The sequence below is a fragment of the Staurois parvus genome, unplaced genomic scaffold (assembly GCF_062004578.1).
Source record: "Staurois parvus isolate SC_StPar_1 unplaced genomic scaffold, SC_StPar_1.0 ptg000401l, whole genome shotgun sequence".
Classification (NCBI taxonomy): domain Eukaryota; kingdom Metazoa; phylum Chordata; class Amphibia; order Anura; family Ranidae; genus Staurois; species Staurois parvus.
In genome coordinates this window covers 7,371,064-7,398,804 of record NW_028318197.1, presented here as the reverse complement: position 1 = coordinate 7,398,804, position 27,741 = coordinate 7,371,064, and the positions used below count along the sequence as shown (strand labels likewise).

At 43.5% G+C, this 27,741-nt stretch overlaps 1 protein-coding gene across 4 annotated transcripts in view; it reads left to right on the top strand.

Moving 5' to 3' along the window:
- Positions 1-1,656: 1,656 nt before the first annotated feature.
- Positions 1,657-27,741, top strand: part of PPP4R3B (protein phosphatase 4 regulatory subunit 3B) — a 64,225-nt gene continuing 38,140 nt past the window's right edge. For 2 of the 4 annotated variants that reach the window (XM_089686543.1, XM_089686542.1), the window contains exons 1-4: positions 1,658-2,017; positions 12,248-12,303; positions 20,914-21,012; positions 22,273-22,896. In XM_089686543.1, coding sequence (XP_089542669.1) covers positions 1,876-2,017; positions 12,248-12,303; positions 20,914-21,012; positions 22,273-22,896 — 921 coding nt within the window. In that variant the 5' untranslated portion in view covers positions 1,658-1,875. Of the gene's footprint in view, positions 2,018-12,247; positions 12,304-20,913; positions 21,013-22,272; positions 22,897-27,741 lie in introns of all 4 variants that reach the window. The other 2 variants (XM_089686541.1, XM_089686544.1) reach the window with 2 other exon arrangements.

Here is a 27,741-nt window from a genome sequence, read left to right as displayed (position 1 = left end):
AAAAAAAAAAATATTAATTCCAGTATATATACCATCATTTGTAAACGCTAAAACTCATTACACTTGTCTGTTTGACAATCTGATGGACGTGTCTGGGTTTGGTGGTTGCCTGGAGAATGGTACTTGCCTGACTGCGTTGTGCCAAGTGTAAAGTTTGGTGGAGGGGGAATTATGGTGGGGGTAATTTTTTAGGGGTTGGGTTTGGCCCCTTAGTTCCAGTGAAGGGAACTCAAGGCATCAGCATACCAAGACATTTTGGACAATTTCATGCTCCCAACTTTGTGAGAACAGTTTGGGGATGGCTCCTCCCTGTTCCAACATGACTGTACATAAGTGCAGAAAAAAGGTCCATAAAGACATGGATGAGCGAGTTTGGGGTGGAGGAACGTGACTGGCCTGCACAGTCCTGGCCTCAACCTGATAGAACACCTTTAGGATGAATTAGAGCAGAGACTGTGAGCCAGGCCTTCTCGTCTGACATCAGTGCCTGACCTCACAAATACACGTCTGGAAGAATGGTCAGACATTCCCATAGACACATTCCTAAACCTTGTGGACAGCCTTCCCAGAAGAGTTGAGGCTGTTATAGCTGCAAAGGGTGGGCCAACCCAATATAGAACCCTACAGACTAAGACTGGGATGCCATTAAAGTTCATGTATGTGTAAAGGCAGGGCAACCAATACTTTTGGCAATATAGTGTGCCTTAAAAATAGGCGTTCAGCTTTAAGGGTATGTTCACGCCAGATGCAGTGGGTGGCTATTCCAGTGCTGTCCCACTGTATGGACAAGGCAAAATACCTCGTCCCTAATGTGGCCGGTTCACACCACTGCATGCAATACTTTTATCAGCGCAGCATGGTCAGAGGCAATCCACTATGTTGCCCCACATGGCTGGCTATTGAACTTGTTGAGATGTTTTTGTAGAATCCCAATAAAGTTTTTTGGGTTTTTTTTTTACACAAAGGAAACCATATGATCCACTGAGCTCATTCCACCTTCACTGTGCTGATTTCAGTCAGATCACATTGACAGTCCTTTGGCCCTGTTCACACTGATGTGGTTTTGCTGAAGAAAAACATACCTTCCCAGTGCAGCAAAAACATAAAAAAAGGACTCTTTAAATCCTATGTGCTCACATCTGTGCGTTGTGTTTTAGAAACGCACCACTATAGTCAATGGAAATGCACAAAAACGCACCGTGCAATTTTTAAAATGTGTTTTTTGAGTCGTGTCACTTTTTTCCCAGGTGACCAGGGATAAAAACTCACGTAAACCGTGATATGCGCATTCCAAAAATGCATATTGCATTTTCCAATGCACTGGTGCGAACGGGGCCTTAGGGTGAATTTTTGAAGTTGGTGACAGGCTCTCTTAAGGCACTAATATGGAGGCCATAAATGAACAAATGATGTATGGTCCATGACCAGAGAACAGTCATGATAGGATCAGTGTTAGGCTCACCATATGGCTTTGTCCATTGGCTGTACAAAAATGACAGGTCCTCTTCACCTTTCTTCCCACACTAAACATGGCCTCTGCAGCTTCTTTTAGCCGGTGGCTGACAGCGCCCCCTGCCGGCATTCGGCGTTTGGCGGAAGCCACAGGGGACAGTCTTGGCCCCCGAGCGATACCGTAGCCCCTGCCAAGCCGGTCCGGCCAACCTGTTCCATTTCTCGTTGGAGGAAGAGAAAGGAGAGAATCGGGTTACAAGATGGCGGCGGTGTGATCGGAGAGCAGGTCGGAGGAGGCTGGGGAAGGAGCTGTGTGAGGAGAGGAGCCAGCCGAGGAATCGTCCGCACTCACATCGGCAGCCATGATGGGCGGCGGGGGGAGCCGGGAATAGAGCCGAGCCGGGGGGAGAAGAGTACGCCATCATGTCCGACACCAGGCGGAGGGTGAAGGTCTACACTCTGAACGAGGACCGACAATGGGACGACCGGGGCACCGGGCACGTCTCCTCCACATACGTGGACAGGCTGAAGGGGATGTCTCTGCTGGTCCGGGCTGAGGCTGACGGTGAGGAGAGGGCCGGGGGGACCACAAGTCGCAGCAGACTCGGGGGCCTCACAGTGCAAGCCAGGGGCTCTCTGGGACTCAAGAACCACAAGTCCCAGCAGACTCTGGGCTTCATGGCTGCTGTGCTGAGGAACTTCAAGTCTCAGTGTGCCATGGGGCTCCCAGGACTGGGGTACCACAAGTCCCAGCAGGCTCTGGGCTTCATGGCTGCTGTGCTGAGGAACTTCAAGTCTCAATGTGCCATGGGGCTCCCAGGACTGGGGTACCACAAGTCCCAGCAGGCTCTGGGCTTCATGGCTGATGTGCTGAGGAACTTCAAGTCTGTGTGCCATGGGGCTCCCAGGACTGATGTACCACAAGTCTCAGCAGGCTCTGGGCTTTAATGCTGAGGAACTATAAGTCTCAGTGTGCCACTGGGGCTCCAGGACTGAGGTACCACAAGCCCCAGCTTGCTCCAGGTTCTTTAGTTAAGCATGCCATGGGGTTCCCTCAAGACTTAGATACCCCAAGTCCAGCATATTATGTGGCCTCTGTTGTGCTGAGGTACTACAAGTCCCAGCATCCTCAGGGGCTTATTAGTGCATGCCATGGGCTGTCTAGTACTGAGGAACATCATGTTCCAGCATGCTCTGGGCTTTAAGGCTGAGGTACCACAAGTCCAAGCGGTCCTGGGCTCCATGACTGAGGAACTACACGTCTTAGTGTGCCATGGGGCACTAGGGCTGAGGTACCACAAGTACCAATATACCATGGGGCCCCCAGGACTGAAGAATCCCAGTTCCAGCATGCCATGAGGATTCCACGTCCAAGGGAGCCCAAAGTCAAGTGTACTACGGGACCCCTCTTGGGCTGAGGTACTACAAGTCCCAGCAGCCTTGGGGGGGGCCCCCATAGTGCATGCCATGGGCTCTCTAGTATGGAGGAACCACAAGTCCTAGCCAGCTCTGGGCCTACTGACTGCTCTGCTGAGGAACTAAAAGACCCAGCTTGCCACGGGCTCCCTCTAGGACTGTGGTACCACAATTAGCAAGCCTTTGGGCTTCTCCAGAACCGAGGTACTAAAAGTCCTAGCATGCCGTGTGGTACCTCGGTGCTGTAGGGGCTCCAAGTGCATGCCATGGGTTCTCCAGTATTGAAGAACCACAAGTTCCAGCGTGCTCTGACCCTCCTGGCTGCTGTGAGGAACTAAAAGACCCAGTGTGCTATGGGGTCCCTCTAGGATTGAGGTACCCAAATTCCCACCATGCCATTGGGCCCCTCCAAGACTGACATACAAGTAAAGCATGCCATGTGGTACCTCAGTGCTGGAGGGGCCTAAGGCCCAGCTTGCTCTGGGGACTTTTCAGAGCCAGTGTGCCTTGGGACCCCACCAGGACTAAGGTTCCGCAAGTCCCAGCTTGTTCTGTGGCCTTTTCTTGATGTGAAACCTCAAGTGCAGAATGCCATGGGCTCCTCTAGCACTAAGGTACCAAAAGTCTCAGTATGCTCTTGGGCCCTCTGGCTGCTGAACTGAGGAGCCAGGGGCTCCAGCATGTCTTTGGGCCCCCTCTGGCTCTTGAGCTGAGGAGCAAATAGACTCCGCGTGTTTTTGGGCCCTTCTGCTGAGTAAGGAACCTAAAATTCCAAGGAGCCGTAGAGCTGGTGAGTTATGGAACCCAGCATTCCTTGGGCCCCCCTAAGCTGAGGAGCCAAATATTTCAATGCGTCTTGGGGCCCTCCTGCTGAGCCAAGGGATCAGACATCCCAGCAGCCCCTGGGCTCATCTGGCTGCTGAGCTAAGGAACCATAAATCTCGGCGTTCCTTTGACACCCCAGAGTTTGAGCCGAGGAATCAGAAGTCCCAGAAAATCATGGGGTCCTTTGGCAGGCGAAGTCCTAGCATGCTGTGATCCCCTTGAGTGCTGAGGAACAAGAATGCTCAGTCCACCAGCTTCTGAGGAACTGCTTGTCATAGCGTGGTCTTCCTCCCTCTGTGTGGTTAGTAACCATAAACCCAAAAGCCCGGGGCCCTCTGGCTTTTGATAAAAAAACTGAAAAAGCTGAGGGACTGGATATCAAAGTGCGCTTTGCTGCCCATAGGTTGCTGAGAAGCCTTGAACCCAAGGTCCTGAAGTGGCCAGTGATCTGTAAGTGCTGGTAGACCCGAAATCCTGCCATGCCTCGAGGTCCTCCAGCTGTTGAGGATCTATGGATATGATATGCTGGATGTAAGTGACGTAATAGAAGACAACCAGGTTGTTATTGTCTACTGTGCACCTAACACTGAACTTGTTTTCAGGGCTGCTTCCCACCAGGAGATGCATCATAACACGGCGGCTGGTGTGTGCTGATTGCAGCTCATCCCACTGTTTACTTTTCTCCTTTTTTTTTTTTTTTTTTTTTTTTTTAATGTAAAATGACATTCCATTCATGTATTTTTCCTGCAGAGTGTTGCAGTGTGCTGTAACGCACTGCAACACTGCAGGGCAAAAATAGGACCGCATGTTTTTTTTCTTTCCTCAGTGCACTCACTGCAGTGCAGTGTGTGAACTAAACAAGCAGGACATAAGGCCTTGAGACTACACTAGGCAAGGCAGCCTAACGCTCCTGTTGTGAATGGGCCCGCAATGGTTTTCTGTTTTTACAAATTTGCGAAAATGCTTGCAACGATGCCGTCCTCATCACATGAGTAACAAACACTGGAACTGTCCTTGTTTGCCATTACTTGAACGTTGCTTCCTTACTACTTAGCCCAATGTTGTCAGTAACTATGGCACATCCATTACAGGAGCTGCTCTGGTGCTAGAAGGATGCTTCTCGGTGTGTACAGGAGCACACTGCTAAATGTACCAACACTAGTGTTCTGACCCGTTCACCAATGTAGAAAACCTGTCACCAGTACACCTTGGATCCATCTACAAGTCCACAATTGTTTTCCAAGTGATCTCATTACATCAAGTGGAAGTGCAAAGTTTGGAAGTCTTGTGAGGCCCTTTCATCAGGTGCGCATATCCCAATCTCATAGATCACATGCCTGACTAAGGGCTCCTGCATGACTCCAGAGGGTTACATTTACACGTGATGTGTTTGAGCAAAACTCTGGACTTGTAAATGGATCCATGGTGTGCTGGTGACATGGGCTTTCTTGTATATTAGTCATCAGTTAATTAACCAGGCATTGCTGTAGCACCGTCCTATTCCAGGCTTTACCCAGAGTGTGATGGGACTATATCCATGACCATTCTCTCATGTGGGCAGAGTTTGAAGAGTGGCTGCATCTTTAATTTGGTAATCATTTGGGTGTGATGTCTGTCCCCATCCCTCTTCCACGTGTTAAAGGATTAGTCCACTTTTGGTAACCTGTTCCACCCATTTTTAGGGTGTAACATGTTCCCGCTCCTGCAGCCCCCCCCTTTCCCATCCGATCCCCCTCCTTTCCCATCCGATCCCCCTTTTAATTGTGACAATGGGCAGGGGATCTTCTCCATGCACTTGATGTCACAGTTTGGAAAGAACGCAGCTATGTGGAACTTCGCCCACATGGCTGCATCTTTTATTCACAGGGTTCTGTGAACGCATGAACTACAAGTACCAACAGCCTTTGCAGCTGACAGCTTGTAGTTCTCGATGAACTACCAGGGTGCTAGTGAGTTCCTGTCATTGTGTAACAGCCTACACATTTGAGGTAAAAGCAGACACATACAATGACAGTCTGCAGAAGCCCTGCATCTACTAATCGTGGGTGCAATGCTTTTTCCTTATTAAAAAATAATAATAATAATAATAATGCACATTTTGTAACCTGCAGAAAATGTGAATTTGTCTATTTTAGAAAGGTGAACTTACCCTTTAATGTAACCTGTCCCTGCTCCACCAAGATCTCTGTGCGGCTCGGACCACAGAAATGAAGGTGAATATTTTGCTGCCAAACAGGCCACACAGTGAGGATCTCAGCAGTGTAGGGAAAGATAGCTACAGGACATGGTGGGGGGTGGTGGTTATCATAACTGCATTATAGGTGATCCATAATATTGGTGGCAGAGAAAGCCAGGCAGCTAAGCGAAGTCATCAGAAATTGCAAGCTGCATACAGTATTTGTCCCATTAAGGTCTTTTTTTTTTTAGTAGAAGTTCACCAAAAACCTATTTAACTCTAAACCTATTTAACTCTAAACCTACTCGCAGCCGCTTTCTAAAACTAATCAATCTAGCAAATCTGTACCTGTAAAGAAGAAATTGCTAGACATACCTTTTCTAAAGCTGATCCTGCCTCCAGCGGTGGCTACTGTGTGCAGGAGAGAACAAACCTCTATGAAATGCCTGGGAAGTGTTGTCACCCATGGACTTACTACAGGGCTTCTGTTGTCTGCTGATTCTCCTGCACACGCCTACACACTGAAGCCCCTGCTGACAGCTCAGCGTGGGACCGGACCAGAGCTGCTGTAGAACAGGTATGTGTAGCGATTTCTTCTCTACAGGGCTAGATAGGTTTGGTTTGGAATGTGGCTGCTAGTAGGTTTAAAGTTAATTAGGTTTGGATCAACTTCTACTTTAAGCTATAGGCTTCTTCACATAAATCATATGCCCATGGAGGGCTGTGTTTACCCAGAAGGGGAATGCAAAGGTGTTCTATGCATCTCATTGATGTAAATTGGGATGCAGCTGCTGCACAGACACAGCTGCTACTCCCAGTTTGACATCTGTGTGAGTTCAGGGACTTGCAGCCGCACCCACAGGGATGTCAAATCTGGAGTAGTGGCTTGTCCCAATTTACATCAGTGGGACTGCCTGTATAGAGATGCACAGAGCATCTGTACATCCCTGTGTGGGTAAACACAGCTTTCTACGGGCGTACAGTTTTATACACCACCTGTGAACGAGGCCTTAGAGCACCCTTCAGACATGTGCAGCGAGTTACTGAACGTGTTAATGTGCTCTGCGTTAAGTCAGCCAGCCAGTTTTTAATTGGCTGCTAATGCGTGTAAAACCAGACATGTCTGCCTGATACCGGAAGAGACAGCTAACCCCAATGAAGTTACGGAAGAAGGTGGTGGCAAGGAACCCAGCATGTGGCAGCAGAATGTGGATCACAGCAGCACATTGCTGAATTTGCTTTACAGCTAAATATCTGAATTGAGGATAACCCAGGATTAGGTAAGGGGGGATTTTAAAAACAAAATGAAGTGGGATGGTAGTGAAGGTCCTGTATCTACTGAAAAAACAAACAAAAACTAAGCGAAGTAACATTACTTTCAGTAAAAATGGCAACTACCCAGTGCTTATGGGAAAGGGGAAGCATGTGACCTCCTCCTAGGATGCGTTGCTGGATCCTTAGCAGCCTTTCTGCAAGCCTGAACACTGTTGCATTGGGAGGGCGATGATGCAGTAAACTAAGTTGCCACACCATCCAACACTGAGTTTACAAGGGGGTGGACATCCGAAGAGACTTGAGAGTGAAAAGAAAGGGAGTACAATTGAATGAGGGTTCTTTTCTTAAAAAAAAAAAAAAAAAAAAAAAAAAAAACTTGTCACACCGCCCCTGAATGGGCTTTTACGCCTAGGACCACTTAGAAGTCCCTGAAGTTTGTATAAGACTAGTGGTCACTTTTGTGACCAATAAAGAGGGGAGAGAAAATTCAACATTTAGAGTTTGTTCAAACGGGTGGCCTAGGACTGTAGAAGCAGGTGGTTGAACTGCAGTATTACTTCCCTCCAACCACCCACCCAGGGCTGTTCACAATGCTGTGGCAAAATTGTAATACCCTGTGACTCATTCAAGTTAATGGGCTGTGACACAACTTTGTTCAATGTACGCAGCTGTAATGCAGTGGTTCAGTATATTGAGGGTTAAAGCATGCAAGGAAGTAATCATATGACCCCCAGCCCCTCAACTCTCCTCTACAAAGCAATCCACTTCAAATCACTTTTTAGAAGGGCAGCCGGTGCTGCTGCATGTCTGGACAAGCCCTTACAGAAAAGGTTGAGATTTGCACGTTATTTCAAATATGAATATCCCAGAGTCTGCTGATTATTATGGCATGCGGTTTTCAGTGAAGGTGTACTCTTTGAATTCATTTTTTTTTTATCACCTGTTTAATTGTATAGCCAGGGACTGTGAAAGGTTTGTTGTTAGAAAAAAACTGCTTAGTTATAAGGTGTGTGGGTTGTTTTTTTTTTGTTTTGTTTTTTAATATATATTCTTTTCCTCAAGGCAAACACGCACAATAAAACTGAACTCCAGGTATTCAACCACTTTTTATAATATGCTGGATTACTGTGGGTTAAAGCCAAAAAAGTTGAAGGCTACCATGTGGACTTCTTTAATTTACAGTTTACATTTTTATGAAGTTCTGGGAGCATAGCTATCGACAAACTTATGGCTCTCCATGGCTGGACCTTCTGGTCCCAGCTCCAGCAGCTGTTGTTGCATGCAGCCACTGTGTTCTCCCCTCCTTCCCATTCATGAACAGCAGAAGGGATTGGTGAGAGAGTGCAAAGAGTATAGGGGTAGCTGTGCTCCCAGTGCTCAGTAAAACTGTCAGCTGTAAATAAGTGATTAAGTCCATGAGGTGACATGCACATAGTAAGCCAGCACATTTTTACAAAGTGGATGAATTCCTGAAGTTCAACTTTTACTTTCATTTGTAAACTATGTGCAAAAACACTTGCTTAGGTGTTCATAAATAAAAGCTGCTTGGTCCTTCTTACTTGGTGCCTCTTCCCTGTACTTCTGTTTGAGCTTTGTGCACTGTAATAAGACGATAAGTACTTGGCGTTGCCGCTCTAGGCTGAGGTGTAGAGCCGCGTTGGCACTCAGGATAATAGGGATACTAGCGTAAGAAATACGCTTCCAGTGAATATTTTAGCTTGAAACCACTGCTCGCCTTAGCCAATCCTAGTATGGATGTGCAACACATTTCTCATTACAATCACATGCACATGTGTCATCCCTTCACTCTTCACAGCCAATTATGTATAAATTGTGTTATTCAGCTCTTACTCCCTACCCCTATGATTAAGCCCTGGTGGGTGGAGTGAAACACGTCAGGGGGCATGGCCCAAGGAGTAGCATTGACTAAGGTTTTCACATGTACACAGCCATACTAGGTTCGGCTAAGACAAGTGGCAGTTTCAGGCTAAATTGTGCACTGTAATGTTACAAGTTACATGTTCTGGGCTTTGGAGCTACAAGTCCCATTGTGCTATCATAAGAAAGCACTTGTGTGCCTGTCCTAAGTAGTTCATGTTGGTTTTTTCACTCACTGCAGGCTGTATCCCTCAACGGGAGTACACGCATACGGGTGGCTGCGACAAGACCCCACAGGGCTTCCTGCAAGGTAGCAGAGCTCCCCTTAAAAGGGAAACTAATGGTATGGAAATTTTAAAGGAGAATTGCAAACAAGGCATACATCAGAGTAAGCGCTAAAGTGTAGCGCTGTATAATGTTTTTTTACATGGAGGATTTAATTACACTTAAGGAAATACAAACTTCACATGGCAAGCATTCTCCGTTTTCCTCCCTATGTGCTGACGCAAGGGCCTGTGAAGGTTTTTTGAAAATAAACCTATACTGAGAATATCAAAGCTTCCATTGCTGCCTTTCTGAAAAGGCTGGCTTTTATGCAAATCCATTGGCTTCAGTAATTCCTTAATCAGAAGCAGCAGTGCCTTAGATCGTACACTGCAGATATACAGCAATGAGGATGTTGTCGACACGGGAGTGTCTAGGCACTATCACAAACCTTCCTTTTTTTTTTTTTTTTTTTTTTTTTTTTTTTGGACAGTTTAAGTCAAATGTTCTATTTTTCTTATTACTGCTTAGGCATAATTAATATTTGTGGATGGTTTCCTATAAAATCGCAAATCTTCTCTATAAATTCAGGTCCACTTTAGGCTACGTTCACATGTGCATATTTTCCCCAAACACGGGTTGCGCTTTCAGTGCCATTGTTTGTTAATGGCACCCTAAACATGGCAAGCAAACATGCAAAACATCCATGCGCTACTTTGCCACGCATAGGGCAGCCCATTAAAATTCTTAGGCATGGCCTTTGCATCTCGTGAATAAACGTGCGTTTCAAATTGCTAGGTCTGAATGGGGCCCAGCTATCAAATAAGTCGTCAGTACTGTAGTTGCTAACTTTGAGAAAAAAAAAAAAAATTAAAAAATGTACTTACCAGCCCATGAAGTCCAGTGCTGTTTTCTTCAAACCTTAATTCCTTGCAGTTTTTTCCCTGCATTGCCTCCATGGGTTTGATAGCTAGATCTAAATTCCCGATCACTTACCCGGCTCCCCGCTAGCTGCGCAAGTGAGTGACTGTCAACTGCTCACAGAGTGTCCCAGATCCTTGAGGCTGCAGATAGGTGAGGAGGGTGTACCTTTACCTAAGTGAGGAGCGAGCAAGTGGAAGCGTGTATTTTGCTGGGAAAGTTGCTTGCTGCTTTCATCCCAAAAAAGACTTGTGATTGGATTACAAGTAGGGGACAAGATTGTAATGTGTCTAAGTTTTATTGGTGTGTAGAGGTCCACTTTAAGTTGTTTACAAGCATTCCTTTGACATTTCTACCTTTTTGGTTTCATAAATTGTTCATTGGTTTCTTGGGAAAGTGAACACTGCGACATAGGCATGTATTATAAACATCAACTCAGAGATGCTATTAATAGCGTTTTACTTCATAGTGTTCAAGCTTATTATATGGCTGCAGATTGCACCCCTGTACAATACAAAACAAATGTAAGCACACAATTGGGGTTTTTGATTGATTGGGTGATGTATGTGTAACGTAGAGAAACGGCCAACTGACTGCTCAGCAGAGACGTTTCTAAGAACCTTTTTATAGTTTCAAAGATTTGTACGTTAGCAGTAAACTCTGTTAGGTCAATTGGCTCTTGCTCACTTTGACTTTAGTATGTAGGTATGTGATATAGGGACCTTAGATTGTAAGCTCCTTAAAGCGGAACCCAAAAAAGCCTCACCCTCCCCCCATCAACTCTTTGCCCCCAGTCCTGAGGGTCATGTCACATGTGCCAGAAGACTGCTGGACCATTCACAAAGTGCAGCTTGGCTTGTGCATGCGCAGTAGGAAGTTGGCTGTGAAGCCGCAAGCTGTCAGTCTGCTTCCCATACTAAAAATGCCAGAGCTGGGGCCTTGAAGACCGTTGAACCAGTTCACATGAGGACAGCGCTGGATCCCTGGACAGGTAAGTGCCCTTTTAATAAAAGTCAAAGCTACAGAAATTGTTGACTTTATAAAAGATAATAGATGTAATACCATGTACTGGTTTCATGAAAATATTACCCATGTTACCTTACCATATTGTCAGAAAGCTAGGCTTGTAAAAGATTTTGCCATACAGGCTCATGACCAAAATATGTGTCTAGCTCCAAATCCAGATGTACTGCAATACACTGACCACATACACTGACACTTGTAGTCGTAGCAGTGCTGGATAAATCCCAGGAAATGAGGTGTTCCTGAAACTCTAGTTTAAAATAAATAATACATTTGATTTGAAGTATGTATTCTTTCCTTTACCTTCTTTTGCCCTCCTCCAAGGACTATAGTGTATACATAGTGTGCATAGAGTAGTACAAATGATTGCAGCTAATGTGCACTGCTCATTCAGAATAGAAGTAAGGGGGTAACAGGTGTGGGATCTGTCAGAGGAAGTTACAAGGAAGTAGAAAAACTAAGTTATGATTTCATCAAAAATCGATTAAAGAGGTATTAAGTAGTGGATTGGTATATATTATTTTTGAGGACTAAGGACATCATTTATTGACATTTTGAACCCTGATTCTAGTTCAGTTACTTTATGTCTACCTATGGCAGTTCTGACCAAATTACCTTTCTAAATGATTGATCTATGCCATGCTTGAATAGTTGATGTCTAAAATGCCTCACCTTCCATTTTGGTGACGTTTTTTACAGGCAGTGAGGGAAAATCTGTAACAGGAAAACAGATGACAATAAAATGCTGACAGGAATTCTAATAATCTTCTACTTAACTAAAAACGTTTTTACTTCTGTGTTGCTGATAGAGATTTCCCTTCCCTACCTGTCCTGGGGACCACCTTTTTACCAAACAGAGTGAAGGAATCTTTCCAACAGAGATGCAAAACCTAAGCGATTCTAATCCTTCACTACTCTTTCCAAAGGTTTTATATATACTTTTAATCAATGTTTTGTAACATTTTTAATGTTGTTTATTTGGTGCCTTGATGTTTAATTTTGTTGTATCTTTTTCAGGTTCGTTGCTTTTAGAATCAAAGATAAATCCAAATACTGCATATCAGAAACAGCAGGTAAGCGAAAACAAATTCAGAAGTGTGTTAAATGTAGGTAAGACCTGTGTACATAGCTAAAATTTGCATGTTCTCTCTCTGCCTAGGTTCACATATGTGCGGTATATCATATGTGATTCACACAGGAACCACACCGCATTCCTGTGCAAATCACATTCGATTTGTGTGTGGTGCGATTGGAGCCATACATACTGTATGGCTTTAACCACTCTGAACCCGCACCGAAAGACCCTTTTTTTTGGTCCGCACTTGAATTGGATCGTATGGCTATTCACATCTATGTGATCCAATTCTGCACATTGCATCGTGTTTTGCGGACCGCTTTCGGGGTGTTGTTAACTTAACATACACACCCGCAGCGGTTCGCATGAACGGTGCGATTTTGGTGCGGTGTGGAATTCACACAGAAAATGCTGCGAATTCCGCACCACATCAGTGTGAACCAGGGCTCCAGCTGAATGCAGTTTGAGGGCCTATTCATACCAGAACATGATGTGGATAAGGCACGTTCCATGCCTGTTTTCTTCACTGTACTCAAACGCACTGCCTTTTTGATCTGCAGGGGGTGCCAGTGTACTGCACCCCAAGTACATCAGTACTCTGCAGTTTGATGCAGCTTGTTGTTTAAAATGTACTGCATGCACTACTTTCTCTGTTTTCTGTTCGGATCTCAGCTCATTAAATTGAATAGACCGAAAAATCGCACCACATGGGTATGTGCAGGAATCGCACAGGAGTGCATGTTGCGTTCTGTGCGATCTCCATGTCAACTGTCCCTAACTTTTTCCAGCTTGCAGGAGTCAGCCCTTCTAAAATCCCATAATGCTCGGAGTTGCATGGGCTTTCAGGGCATGTGATTTGCTGCCAGAGTGGCTGCGCAAAAGGGAGCCCATCTCACTGGCTCTCAATTGTAAACAGGGACCAAGAGCTGCTGCTGACAGTGCGGTCACTGTGCTGGGAACACTGAGGGAGTGTGCTTCCAGCACAAACGAGGGATGCTGGATGCACATACTGCAGTGGTGAGATAGATATAAAATATGCTGTCCCCTCACAATAACCCAACAGCCATTAATGTCTAAACCACTGGCAACAAAAGTGAGTACACCCCTAAGTAAAAATGTCCAAATTAGGCCCAAAGTATCAGTGTTTTTTGTGGCCACCATTTTTTTTCCAAAACGGCCTTAACCCTCTTGGGCATGGAGTTCACCAGAGCTTCACAGGTTGCCACTGGAGTCTTCTTCCACTCCTCCATGACGACATCACGGAGCTGGTGGATGTTAGAGACCTTGCGCTCCTCCACCTTCCATTTGAGGATGCTCAATAGGGTTTAGGTCTTGAGACATGCTTGGCCAGTCCATCACCTTTACCCTCCACTTCTTTAGCAAGGCAGTGGTTGTCTTGGAGGTGTGTTTGGGGTAGTTATCATGTTGGAATAACTGCCCTGAGGCCCAGTCTCCGAAGGGAGGGGATCATGCTCTGCTTCAGTATGTCACAGTACATGTTGGCATTCATGGTTCCCTCAATGAACTGTAGCTTCTCAGTGCTGGCAGCACTCATGCAGCCCCAGACCAGGACACTCCCACCACCATGCTTTACTGTAGGCAAGATACCTTTGTCTTTGTACTCCTCACCTGGTTGCCGCCACACACACTTGACACCATCTGAACCAAATAAATTTATCTTGGTCTCATCAGACCACAGGACATGGTTCCAGTAATCCATGTCCTTAGTTTGCTTGTCTTCAGCAAATTGCGGTATTTCTTGTGCATAATCTTTAGAAGAGGCTTCCTTCTGGAACGACAGCCATGCAGACCAATTTGATGCAGTGTGCGGCGTATGGTCTGAGGACTGACAGGCTGACCCCCCACCCCTTCAACCTCTGCACCAATGCTGGCTGCACTCATATGTCTATTTCCCAAAGACAACCTCTGGATATGACGCTGAGCACGTGCACTCAACTTCTTTGGTGGACCATGGCGAGGCCTGTTCTGAGTGTAACCTGTCCTGTTACACCGCTGTATGGTCTTGGCCACGGTGCTGCAGCTCAGTTTCAGGGTCTTGGCAATCTTCTTATAGCCTAGGCCATCTTTATGTAGAGCAACAATTCTTTTTTTCAGATCCTCAGAGAGTTCTTTGCCATGCGGTGCCATGTTGAACTTCCAGTGACCAGTATGTGAGAGTGATAACACCCAATTTTACACATCTGTTCCCCATTCACACCTGACAACTTATAACACCAAGGAGTCACATGACACCAGGAAGGAAAAATGGCTAATTGGGCCCAATTTGGACATTTTCATTTAGGGGTGTACTCACTTTTGTTGACAGCGGTTTAGACATTAATGGCTGTGTTGAGTTATTTTGAGAGGACAGCAAATTTACACTGTTATACAAGCTGTACACTCACTACTATACATTGTAGCAAAGTGTAATTTCTTCAGTGTTGTCACATGAAAAGATATAATCCAATATTTACAAAAATGTGAGGGGTGTACTAACTTCTGAGGTTGTGTGTGTAAAACACACACTTAGGTTCATATATATTTGGACACAGGCACAGTTTTTGTTCTTGTTTTTCTTTTCAGGTATGTACCAAAACATATTCAAGCTATAGTTATATAATGGATATAGGCTGAAAGTGCACACTCTCAGGTGTAATTTGAGTGTATGTACATCCAAATAGGAGGAAGGGTTCAGGAATTACAGCTCTTAAGAGTAGCCACCCTCCCTTTTTCAAGGGACCAAAAGTAATTGGACAATTGAATATAATCATAAAATGTTAATTTTTTTTATATTTTGAGAATCCTTTACTGGCAACGAATGCCTGAAGTCTGGACCCCATGGACATTACCAAAGACTGGGTTTCCTCCTTTCTGATGCTTTGTCAGGCTCTAACTGCAGCTGTCTTTTGTTTGTGGGTCTCTCTTTCTGCCTGTTAGTTTTGCCTTCAGCAAGTGAAATGCATGCTCAATTGGGTTGAGATCAGGTGATTGACTCGGCCATTGCAGAATATTCCACTTCTTTTCCTTCAAAAGCTTTTGCAGTGTGTTTTGGATCATTGTCCACCTCCTGGAGAGTGTCCTTCACTTGTCAGGATGTTGTGAATGGGTTTTTCTTTACCATAGAGAGGATCCTGCAATCATCCACCATTGTCTTCCTTGGACGTGCATGCCTTTTTACGTTGCTGAGCTCACGAGTGCGTTCTTCGTTCCTCAGAATGTACCAAACTGTTGATTTGGCCACTCTTAATGTTGCTGCTATCTCTCGGTTAACCTCCTTAAAGTATTCTTAAACCCAGGACCCTGCATGCACTATGTCTGGTCTCCCACAGTACACAGAGCATAGAAATGCAATTATTTTAGTAAATATAAACTGCTAAATACCTTTTCTCATCAGCAGTTAGAGCAGTCTTGTGACTTTATCATTGTCCAGGAGAGCACTGGGTAAAGCTTGTAGGTGAAGTTTTTTTTTTCTCCCCTGGTTGTCCTATGAGGCTGCATGACCCCTGACCCACTGTCTGGACAGCGCTGTTTGGCCCTGTGCTAATCGCAATCACTCTCCCAAGAAATAAACTCTAGCGATACACACCAAACTGAGCATGGGCAGCTTACCCCCAAGGCTCTGTTCAATTAGCAGATGGAATGAGGACAGTAGAAGGGGAAGATCAGAGAAGACCAGATCAAACATCCTCTACACAATGTGGAGGATTAACCCTTAGGTTCCACAGTGAGTATAACAAGCATGCTTTATTGCATGTACAAACTGATTTTACTTTTGTGGGTTTAGCAACACTTAAATGTTCCTGTGTCCACTGTGCGCAACATTGTCAAGAAGCGGCCCATGGCACCGTAGCTAATCTCCCTGGACATGGATGAAAGAAAAAAATCAAAGATTGCAACAAAGGATTATTTAGAGGATAAAGGACCTTGATCAGACAAATTCAAGCTGACCTTCAAGCACAGGGTACCACTATGTCCGCTCACACTATACGTCGCCATCTGAATGAAAAGTGACGCTATGCTAGGAGACCCAGGAGAACACTGCTGACACAGAAGCATAAAAAAGCCAGATTGGAGTTTGCCAGAACTTACCTGAGGAAGCCAAATTCTTTTTGGGAGAATGTGCTGTGGACAGACGAAACAAAATTACAGCTTTTTGGCAAAGACCATCATTCCATTGTTTTCAGAAAAATAAGACCTTTAAAGAAAACAGTACAGTCCCTACAGGCAAACGTGGTGGAGGTTCACTGATGTTTTGGGGTCACTATGCTGCTTCAGGCGCTGGATGTCTTGACTGTGTGCATGGCATTATGAAATCTGAAGACTACCAAATTCTGGGGTGCAATGTAGGGCCCAGTATCAGAAAGTTGGGTCTCCGTCAGAGGTAATGGGTCTCACAGTAGGACAATGACCAAAGCACACGTCAAAAAGCACCCAGAAATTGTTAGCGCTAAAGAGTACTGAATTGTCCAACAATGAGTCCAGATCTCAATCCCATAGAGCACCTGTTGCACTTTGATTGACCATTGCACGGTCATGCAACACTGTACCCATATGAAATTTGTACCATTTTTTTTTTCACACAAATATAGCTTTCTTTTGGTGGTATTTAATCACCACTGGGTGTTTTTATTTTTTGCTCTATAAACAAAAAAGAAAAAATTTGAAAAAAAAGGCAGCACTGGTGGGTGGCACTGCTGGGCGGGCACTGCTTTGCCCTGATGTGTGGCACTGCTAGGCACAGGTGGGTGGCACTACTATGCACTGCTGGGCACTTGTGGGTGGCACTACTGGGCATTGATCATCAGTTCCCTGATAATTGGTGCTGATCAGTCCTCCGTCAATTGCCAGTTATCGGCAGTACTTTCCGCACGCTGTGACAGCGCAAGGAAAGTGCAGCTGATAACCAGCAACTGCATTTACCGGTGATCAGCTGTATCCGTAGGACACCGTGATCATGGAGATCGCCGGGGGCACACACAAGGATGCGTTCTGGGAGGACGTCATATGACGCTGTCCCAGGACTGGACAACCGCGTTGTAACCGTAATTCGGCTATAGCACGGTTGGTAAGTGGTTAAATTGAGGGTGCCAATATTTTTGTCCTGTCCATTTTTGGAGATTTGGGTGTCAGATTTGGCTTTTTGTTTTTCCACTTTTTTGTGCCATATCTATACAAACAAAAGAAATAAACATGAGAATGCCTAAACATTTGTAATTGCAACAATTTTCCAGGGTGAAGTGGTGCATTATCTGACAGAAATGCAGGGGTGCCAGTATTTGTGGCTTGACTATAAGTACCACCTGACTATTTTCTGTTGATGGCTGTAACATCTACTTCATCTCATGAAAACTCACAGCTCTCTTGCAGGATAGAGGAGTCTTTCAAAAAAAAAAAAAGAGGCAGTTAACGTTTCTTGCATAGAAAGCCTTCTGCACTGTGCAGGATGTGTGCCCTCTGTATACCACCATGAAGCTTTAAAGCATTATTGATATAATTCACGATTGTGGACTTTTGCAGCAGACCTGAGTTTGTTTTAACCCCTTGAATACCAGGGCATTTATAAATGTACCTTTGGTGAGTGATGGGTTAGAGAGCCTGTCATGTGACCACTCATTTCACTAAAATCTTCCTCATCATTTACTGCATGGTATTCACTTGTAAATGTCTCCCTTGCATGGACCTTCAAAAGCCCTAAAACCTCTGCTGGGTGTTGTCATTTTGGATGTGATATCAGCAGCTGCAACAGACTCCAAGCTGTTGCTGAAGTTACAATCTGTAGTGTTCCCCTTCACTCCTCCCTTAGCAGCCAAGTAGAAGGTTATGTAATGAGGTGAGGGGAGGAATGGTGGACCTGGATCAGTACCAGCAGTAATTACACACTCCTAGAAGATGAGAGGGCTATGACAAGCAACAATGGAGGTGGCTGTGCTAGGCAATTGACTTTTTTTTTGTTTTTTAATAAGCATTTAAAACACAATAAAACCTATAAGCTGAGTATCTAGAGTTAAAATTTCAGTCTCCATGTTTTATTGTAATGCACTGGTCATTCATTAAACCTCAACAACAGAATGTCTGAATATTTGTATGTACATCCAACGTGTTTCACGTTTCCCTTTCTCAGGGGCAAACATATCCAAAGGTTGGAACATACATGACAAAAACTGAATCGTATTATGTATGTACAATTTAGACACACTGCCGATGAGAGCCATGCACGATCAGTCTATCCAGGGTATAAAAAGAGGCCCAGCTAATGCAGTCCAATGATGGTCAGGCTCAAAAAGAAGGAATGTGGGAGCACACAGATCCAAGGTTCAGCAGTGACACTAAAAAATATAAATATGAAAAGTGTACTAGCCAAAGACAAAGTTTGAGACAATCACAAGCCTACCTTAAGCCCTGCATCACTCCACATTCCTGTGCAAATCAATTGCGATTCTGTGGTGTGATTTGAGCCCATTATTTTGGATGGCTCAGATCACACTGCGTCTGCATGAAAAAGGTGCAGGCACAATTTTTTTTTTTTTTTTCTGGCCACACTGGAATCAGATTGCATGGATGTATGTTAATACTCACGCAATCCGATTCAGGCAAAAGCACTGCGTTCTGCATCCAGCTTTTGGGGTGTTGTTCACTTTTAATAGACACCCACAGCAAATCACAAGAACGTGGTGTGATGTGGGAAATGTAGCGATTCCTGTGCGTTTCCCCCATCACATCAGTGTGAACCAAGCCGTAAGGGTCTAACATTCACTCTTGAAGGTAGGCTTTTGAGTGCCTCAAACTGTTTTTGGCTTGGTCTGAGCAATGTGGTGTTGAGGTCCAGTTATCGACCAGTGAATTATGATAAGACATATATATTAGAGGAAATTTGTGGTGCTGTATACTCAGTCTATATGTTTTATTGTGTTAAAGTGGAAGTCAAGTCAAAACTTAACGGAGCTTAAATCTACTCTAACCCCCATTCAAAGCCTTTTCTTTCTACCTTGTAAAAGGAAAGATGCTTGTACTTTAACTTGATCTCACATGATCTGTCGAGAGCCGGCTTCAGGGAAGAGGAGAGATCACCGACATCAGCAGCAGAGCCTGAGTGATGTCACCTATAGGGCTACTATGGGGTTTTGGCTGTTCCTCCTACACTGAAGCTGCTGCTGGGATCCAATCGTGTGACTGGACCAGAGTGCTTCACAATAGGTAAGTATAAGCATCTTTCCTTTTACAGGGTAGATAGAATAGACTTCGAATGGGGATCGGAGTAAATTTTAAGCTTAGTGGGTTCTGCCTTACCTTCCACTTTAATGTTATTATAATAAAATAAGATTTTTTTTTCTCATATGTGTCGGTGCCTGTAAAAGTCCCATAAACCTACATAAGACATGTATTTTAACTGGGCTATTGGCACCATATGCAGTCTCAAGTCTTACTGAACATGTAAAATTCAAAGTACTTGATTTTTTTTGTGCTTTTGTCTGCAATTCGTTTTTTAATGACGATGTTGTACATGGACAGAGATAGTGTTGCATAACCTCGGAGTTCATGATTACTCAACTGACACTATAATATTCCCCTTTGTTCCCCTGAAGATGGATAAAAGGTTATGTAGGGCGATGAGGGGAGGAGCTGGGTCAGCACAATGCTTAATTAGGACTATGATGTTCAAGGAGGAAAGGGGGCTGTACTTGGGAATTGACTCTCCTGAAGTATTCTGATTTTCTAGTGAATCGTAAGTGAATAAAAAAAATATGGAAAATGGAACACTGCAAGTAAGCTTATACTCAGCTTATTTAAACCCCTAATTTGTTTGGTATTTAACCTGCAAATTTTTTTGTTTTCTCCAAGTGGGGAAGGCATGAATCTGTAGGTAAGGTTGAAAGCCTACTTTAAAGTGTTACTAAACCTACAACCATAAAATCAGTCTTTATATGCAGTAAAGCATATACTCGCTGTGGAATTTAAGGGGTTAATCCTCTGCATTGTGTAAAATATGTTTGATCCTTTCTTCTCTGCCCCTCCTCTTGTTGAAATGACCACCTGATACAGACTGAATCTGTGGTCACATACACAAGCTCAGTTTGGTGTGGATTTCTAGAGAGGTTGTGTTTTTTTTTTTCTTTTTTTTTTTTTTTTTTTTGAGTGCATGTGATCAGCACAGGGCCAATCTGCACTGTCCAGACGGGGTCAAGGGGTTTCACATCATCCTAGAGCAGAAAGAAAAATCCTCCTACAAGGTTTAACCAGTGCTTAGCTGAAGTCACAAAACTACTCTTAACTGCTGGTGAGAAAAGGTATTTAGCAGTTAGTTTATATATACTAAAATAATTGCATTTCCTTGTGTGTACTGTGGAAAACCAGATATAGTGAATGCAGAGTCCGGGGTTTAGTAACACTTTAAGTAGAACTTTAATGTGTATTTAAATCTGGTTATCATGTGGACCAAGTGAATAGCATAATGCTGGCTATACATAGTGCAGTTATGGATGTCAGGCCTGTCTTACCAAAACCCCTAGAATAAAACTTAAATGGTTGAAATAACAGAAAATGTGTACCTTTTTTTTTTTTTTTTTTTTTTTTTTTTTTTTAAATGATTGATGTAACTGTTTATTTTCAGGATACGCTGATTGTTTGGTCTGAAGCAGAAAATTATGATTTGGCTCTCAGTTTTCAAGAAAAGGCTGGTTGTGATGAAATCTGGGAAAAGATATGTCAGGTGAATATTGCTGTGGTGTTTTTTTTTTTTTTTTTTTTTTTTTGGTTTTTCCTTTCACTGATATGTATCACTGTATAAAGTCATTCAGAATGAAGAAAGGCTAGCCATAGACATGCAGCAGCCTGGCAGTTATATTTTTATATACACACACATACCACTGTACTTGTTTTGCGTTCCTTGTTGCCATAGCAGCATTAACCACCATGTACAAGCTGGGTGATACTGGCTCCCTGGCATTGATCTGTCAGTGACAGCAAATGGCTGACAGCACAGTGTTTAGTAAATACTCTGCTGCTTCCAGTTGTGAACCAGAAAGAGCCATTGTTGCACTGCATTTGTTTTTTACAGAATGATAAAAAATATACATTTAAAACCATTAATTTTAGATGCCGAAATACCTTGTCAGAGATTCAGACACCAGAAAACCAGACCATGCTAACATTTATTTGCTTTTATTAGACATTAAAGCTCACCAGAGATTTTTCAGTCAGAAAATGCAATCTCTATTCATTTTCCTTTTTAGAGCTACAAAAATTATCCAGTAAAAGCCCTGCCTAAACAATCCACTCAGTAGCTAGCCAGGTAGGCTCTTGTACTACATATTTGTTGATAGATCTAAAAGGCTTATTTAAAGCTAAGCTCACCTTTAGTAATATGTTTCATGTTACACCTATATTTGGGGTGTAACATGTTACTATACAGCACCTGCCTGCACCCCCAATTTCTGACCGTGGCAGTGGGTGGGGGATCTTCTCCCTGCGCCCACTGTCACAATTTAAAAACAGCATGGGTGTGCAGGACTCTGCCCACACATCCATGTCTTTCTTTTACAGAGATTTGTGAATGAATGCACTACAAGTCTTGTCTTACACCGCAGCAGATGGCTTGTTCTCAAAGAACTGCAGGAGGGCTTGGTGAGTGCTTTTGTAGTTCATTGACAATTCCTACAGCTTTCAAACAGAGGGCCTACATGGCCAGAAAGCAGTGTGAATGGACTACAAGCGTGCTGATCAGCACAGTCGTGGTCCACTGAAACTACTAATGCGTGCACCGTGGAGGCAAACAGGACTTGTAGTTCATGCACTGATTGCTGTGAATGAATAATACTGCTCTGCGGGCAGAGCCATTTCCAAAATGTGACGGTATGTTCAGGGAGAGGAGCCCCCACCCGCAGTCACAGGGAGCTGGGCTCTGGTAGTGGCAAGTGTATACACCTGTATGATTAATATGACTTGACCAGTCTTTGATTTTGATTTCTAGGTTCAGGGGAAAGACCCTTCTGTGGAAGTCACACAAGACCCCATTGATGAGTCCGAAGAGGAACGCTTTGAGGAGATGCCTGAAACTAGCAACTTGATTGATCTTCCCAATTGTGAACTTGGTAAACTTGAAGAGATTGCTGACCTTGTTACCTCAGTCCTGTCATCACCTATCCGTAGGGAAAAGCTAGCACTAGCCTTGGAGAACGAGGGCTACATTAAAAAGTTGTTGCAACTTTTCCAAACCTGTGAAAACTTGGATAACACAGAAGGATTGCACCATTTATATGAGATTATTCGAGGAATATTATTTCTCAATAAAGCGACTCTGTTTGAGGTGATGTTTTCGGACGAGTGCATAATGGATGTTGTGGGGTGCCTGGAGTATGACCCAGCCTTGGCTCAGCCAAAAAGACACAGGGAGTTTTTGACTAAAACTGCGAAGTTTAAAGAAGTAATCCCCATAACAGACTCTGAACTTAGGCAAAAGATTCACCAAACGTACAGGGTACAGTACATTCAAGATGTCATTTTGCCCACGCCATCTGTATTTGAAGACAATTTTCTGTCTACACTTACGTCTTTCATTTTCTTTAACAAAGTGGAGATTGTCAGCATGTTGCAGGTAAGTAGACTCATCCTAAAGCTATTTTTCACATGTCCTTGATTGCTAGATCTGTATAAGGACTACTTTCTTTTTTTTTCTTAGCCCTTTATTTTGCTGATAAAAGAAAATGAGAAGGTGTTTGTGATGACTAATATGGCTTCAAAGCATAAATCCAGCCTCTGCTCTAAACTGATTACATAACCTCACCTCATTGTAGTTTTGGAAATACAGCCTTTTGCTATAGCATATTTACATGGTTACTGTGACTTAACCAGTTATACATGTGTTGTTTGTGATCATTCAAAAATTAGAACCCGTGGAACCATTCTACCTCCCCTGCATGTCATAGGATTCGGGAAAAATACATTTTTGGTTTTGACACATGCTTGTTTCTAAACAATGGCTTGCCAAGTTGAGAAGGTAAAAGGATTGTGATGGCCCTGGAGATTGTACCTTGATTGGCAGCGCAAAATTTTTAGACTCGAGTAGGAGTGGGTACCTCTCAAACCTAGGTACCCGGTTCCCCAGGGAAAAAATAAAATTCCAAATATTACAGAGGAAGGGGGGAGGAGAAGCATAATGGTAGATTTACAAACCAAATGGAGGGAGTAAATTAGAGAAATGCATTATTATAGAAAAATAAAAATGGATTTTTAAGGTGCTCAAAAAAAGTTCCAAACATTTGATGTTGTACTAAAATCATACAAAACTTTATTACAATATTATCATATAAAAAAACTACATCACATTGTTAGTTGTAGAGGCTTAAAACCAATTTAGTGCTTCATGTGGCTTAGAATTCACAATGCAACAGTTCCCACTCAACATGTTTTGCCAAATTGTTGGCTTCTGGAGATTTACAGATAATTTCATATAATTGTCACTAGGAGAAAATAAAAGTATAACAGTAAACCAATTTGACAAGAATATGAAAATACAAAAATAATATATGTCATCAATACATAATAATCATGCATATTAATCACTTTGCCTATTAGATATAGGTTCTTATAGAGTTAACCTACAAGGGCTGTTCTTACCAGGTGTATCTTCATTAAAGCACAGCAAACAAGCATCCACTCTCTTTTCCCCAAGAGAGTCCCAAATGAGCCAAAAAAGGGAAAGGAAGCTGCAGCCAACCAATACGGTCCTCCCTGCCAACACACCAACACCTAAGCACAACAAACCGAGGGGGGGGAAACGCATGCGCATATATATATATATATATATATATATATATATATATATATAGGCAAAAACAACCCCTACACCTACCACAAAAAAGAATAAAAAGTAATAAACCCATAGGCAAACTTATTCGCCTAAAACAATTTAAGGGTTTACATAGGTGTTGTCCTTCCCTGTATTCCTTGGGGTAACTAGTTGGCGATACAACCCCGGATTGTTTTAGGCGAGTAAGTTTGCCTATGGGTTTATCGCCAACTAGTTACCCCAAGGAATACAGGGAAGGACAACACCTATGTAAACCCTTAAATTTCATTAAAAAAGGTATAATCAACACCACAATTAATAAATAAATATATATATATATATATATATATATATATATATATATATATATATATATATATATATACATGCAAGGGGAAAAAAAGTATTCGGCATTAAACTTAAAACCACTACATACCATCTATTAGGAAAATAGTTCTGGAAGGTGGTCTTGAGAGATGAGTGCATCAACCATAGAGCCAGCCTCAGCTGGCTTTTATATCCCTTCCACCCTGCAGGTTGACACTGGCCAGGTGCAGACGCCCAAAATGGATCCCGCAGTGACGTCATGCACCGAAGCATTTCAGCGTCATTTTGGAACATCCAACACATAGTCCAAACGGGGTTCGTTGGCAAACTAGCAGACAAAAAAGATTAAACCCTGTGGCAAGTAGGACGCAACAAAGTGCGCCACCTCACGAAGGGACACATTAACACCCTGCCCGAATGGTGGCTCCAGGCGCCCAGTGGCCACCAAGAACTCCCCAAACATTCCCCCCAAAACAAAAGAGGGAGAGGGGGGAAAAGAAAAAAGTAAATGGATGCAAAAAACATCAATATGTATATTACTATATTTAAAGTAAGGCACATGGTCTCGAGGCATTTAAATCTCATCACACTTGTGCCTATATACAAATTTGGCATCTAAGACGCCCTCACCTGGTAAAAATACCGAACAACCCCCTAATGCAGGCATCACTAAATGGTGGACCGCGGTCCAGATCCGAACCCAGAAACATGCCTTTCCGGACCACAGCCTCCCCAAATAGTTGCCTGAATGTCTTCCCCCCCCCCCCTTCGCCGACTCGCCCGCCTGCCGCTGCCACTATTATACTCAAGGAAGGGGAGTGTGGGGAGGCGCAGCAGGTCTTCCCTTTCATAACATTTCGGCACTCCCCCTCTCCACACTGTCCTACCTCGTTCACTTAAGCTGGGAAGCACAGCAGGTCTGGACATAGGATGGGGCTTTTCATGTTAGGAAGCTAGTGATTTGGTTGCTAGGCAGTGGGGTGGTCCAAGCAATGATTTACCTGCCTTTTAACATGAAAAGTCCCGCCATATGTCCAGACCTGCCGTGCTTGCTGTCTTCTGTGAATAAGGTAGGACAGTGTGGGGAGGGGGGAGTGCTGCGATATTATGAAAGGGACAGCAATCTGTAATATGCATGGGGGGAGTCTGTGATGAAGGGGGATCTAAGATGAGGGGATCTGTGATAAGGGGTCTGTGATGGAGCAGTCGGTGATTGGGGGGAGGTTTGTGATGGGGTGATCTGTGATATAAAAGGGGGGAATGGGGAGGAGGAACTGTGATGTGCACGGGAGGCCATGCTGCAAAGGATCTGAGTCAGCACCAACATGACACTCAGACCTCCACCGGAAGAAGATTTTACTGACCGGACCCCAGTGAATTTTAATTCAGTACTCCTGCCCTAAGGTATACCCATAAGAACCACTAATCATAACAATATAATAAACTGTACTTAAACCATGACAAATCGCATAGAACTGCACCAATATAAATTACTTGAATTGAGACAACATTCAGGGGTTAGATCCGTACTGATTGCAAAATAGCAGCATCAAGGCCATCTACTATAAGAAGGGCCTAAAACTAATGGACTCATTAAGTCCAGGAAATTTATGGGCAGCTAATGTATATATCCATTTTGTTTTAAGTTGTAAAAGAAGTTTATCAATATCTCCTCCTATGTTCATGTGAAGGTTTGTGATCCAGAGCAAAAACTGAGTGGGAATTGTTGCACTGTGAATTCTAAGCCACAGAGCACTTTGTTGGTTTTAAGCCTCTACATCTACCACTGTGATGTTTTTTGTTTTTTTTTTTATATGATAATATTGTAATAAAGTTTTTTTTTGTATGATTTTAGTACATCAAAAAGTTCCATTTTGTTTTTGTGTATTGGTTATTCACTATATGGGATGTGGTGCTAACTGAAATCCAGCCCACCTGTAACAATTTCAAAAAGAGAAATACATTGATAGTTTTAGATAAACATTAATACTAGTGGTGCACCAAAATGAAAATTCTGGTGCCGAAACCGATACCAAAAATTCAGCATGCATGTGGCCGAAAACCGAAATGTCTGCATATGTGGGGGTGGGGGGGCTCCAAACTTCTTTTTGTATTTTCTACTTTCATGTATATTTTTATTTTTAACTTATTTTAGTGCCATCACATAGGGGACCAATAGTCCCCTATGTGATAGCATATAAGTGACAGGTCCTCTTTGTAGGGGGGCAGTGTGTGCAAGGAGGGGGCAGGAGAGGAGCAGTGTATACAAAGAGGCTCCCTCACTGGCTGTCACTATATGTCAGTGCCGATTTTTAAATGCAATTGCCCTTCTTTTTTTTTTTTCTTCACCATACCTGTCACTTTCCCTGGAGCTAATGAAACTGTTTCTTTTAGCTTGGGAAAGAAACTTTAAAGAAACAGTTTTTCTTTTAAAGTGACAGCTGATACTCTGAGCTATAGTGGAAAAAAAAGAAAGGCAATTGCCGTTAAAAGCCAGCACTGGCATATAGTGACAGCTAGACAATGTATACACTGCTCCTCTCCTGCCTTTCTTCACCGCCCTCCCCTCACATCTGCAGTACACACAGTCTCCTGTATTGGCTAAATTTTTCCTATCGGCAAAATGCCCCTAGGGCTGTTTTCGGCTGACGTTTGTCGGTGGTTGAAATTTCGGTGCATCCCTAATTAATACTAAAGCTGGGTATACAGGGGGAGTAATTTTTGTTCATTCAACAATCTGGCTGGACGAACAAAAACTCAGATTCCTGCATCCACACAATCGATGCGTTATTGTATTCTAACAGTGGGGGGCTCCCACCCCCCCATTTGAATACATTGTTTGGCGCTGCAGTCTTTGGCTGAATGTGCTGATTGAGTGCTGGTTTTCCAGCAGGACCATTTGACAGAAACCAGTCTTTAGAACGGCTTATGTTGAATAACAGATGGGTAAACACAATGCGAAATTCGTCCATTTCCTGCTGAACTGGACAACTTTTGGTCCGTGCATACCCAACTTTAGCCACACACCTGGAACAAGTATGTACAATGACTTCAAAAGTCTTTCTGTACTTGTTTTAAGTCAGTGACTGTATTGAGAAAACAGTGGCAGCATAACAGCCAAGAAAATACTATTTGTAGAAGAAGAGATCAGAAATGGCTGTCTCCGCATAATAGGGTTCCTTTAAATGTAATTTGCAGCCGAGCCAAACGAGATGCAGTAGTAGTGTTCTGCATGATCATTACCCACAAGTGGCCGTGTTGATGTGTAGCATCTAGTATGGTCATTGTAGAGTAGCTGGAAGCTCTGCTCCCTATCTGGTGTTT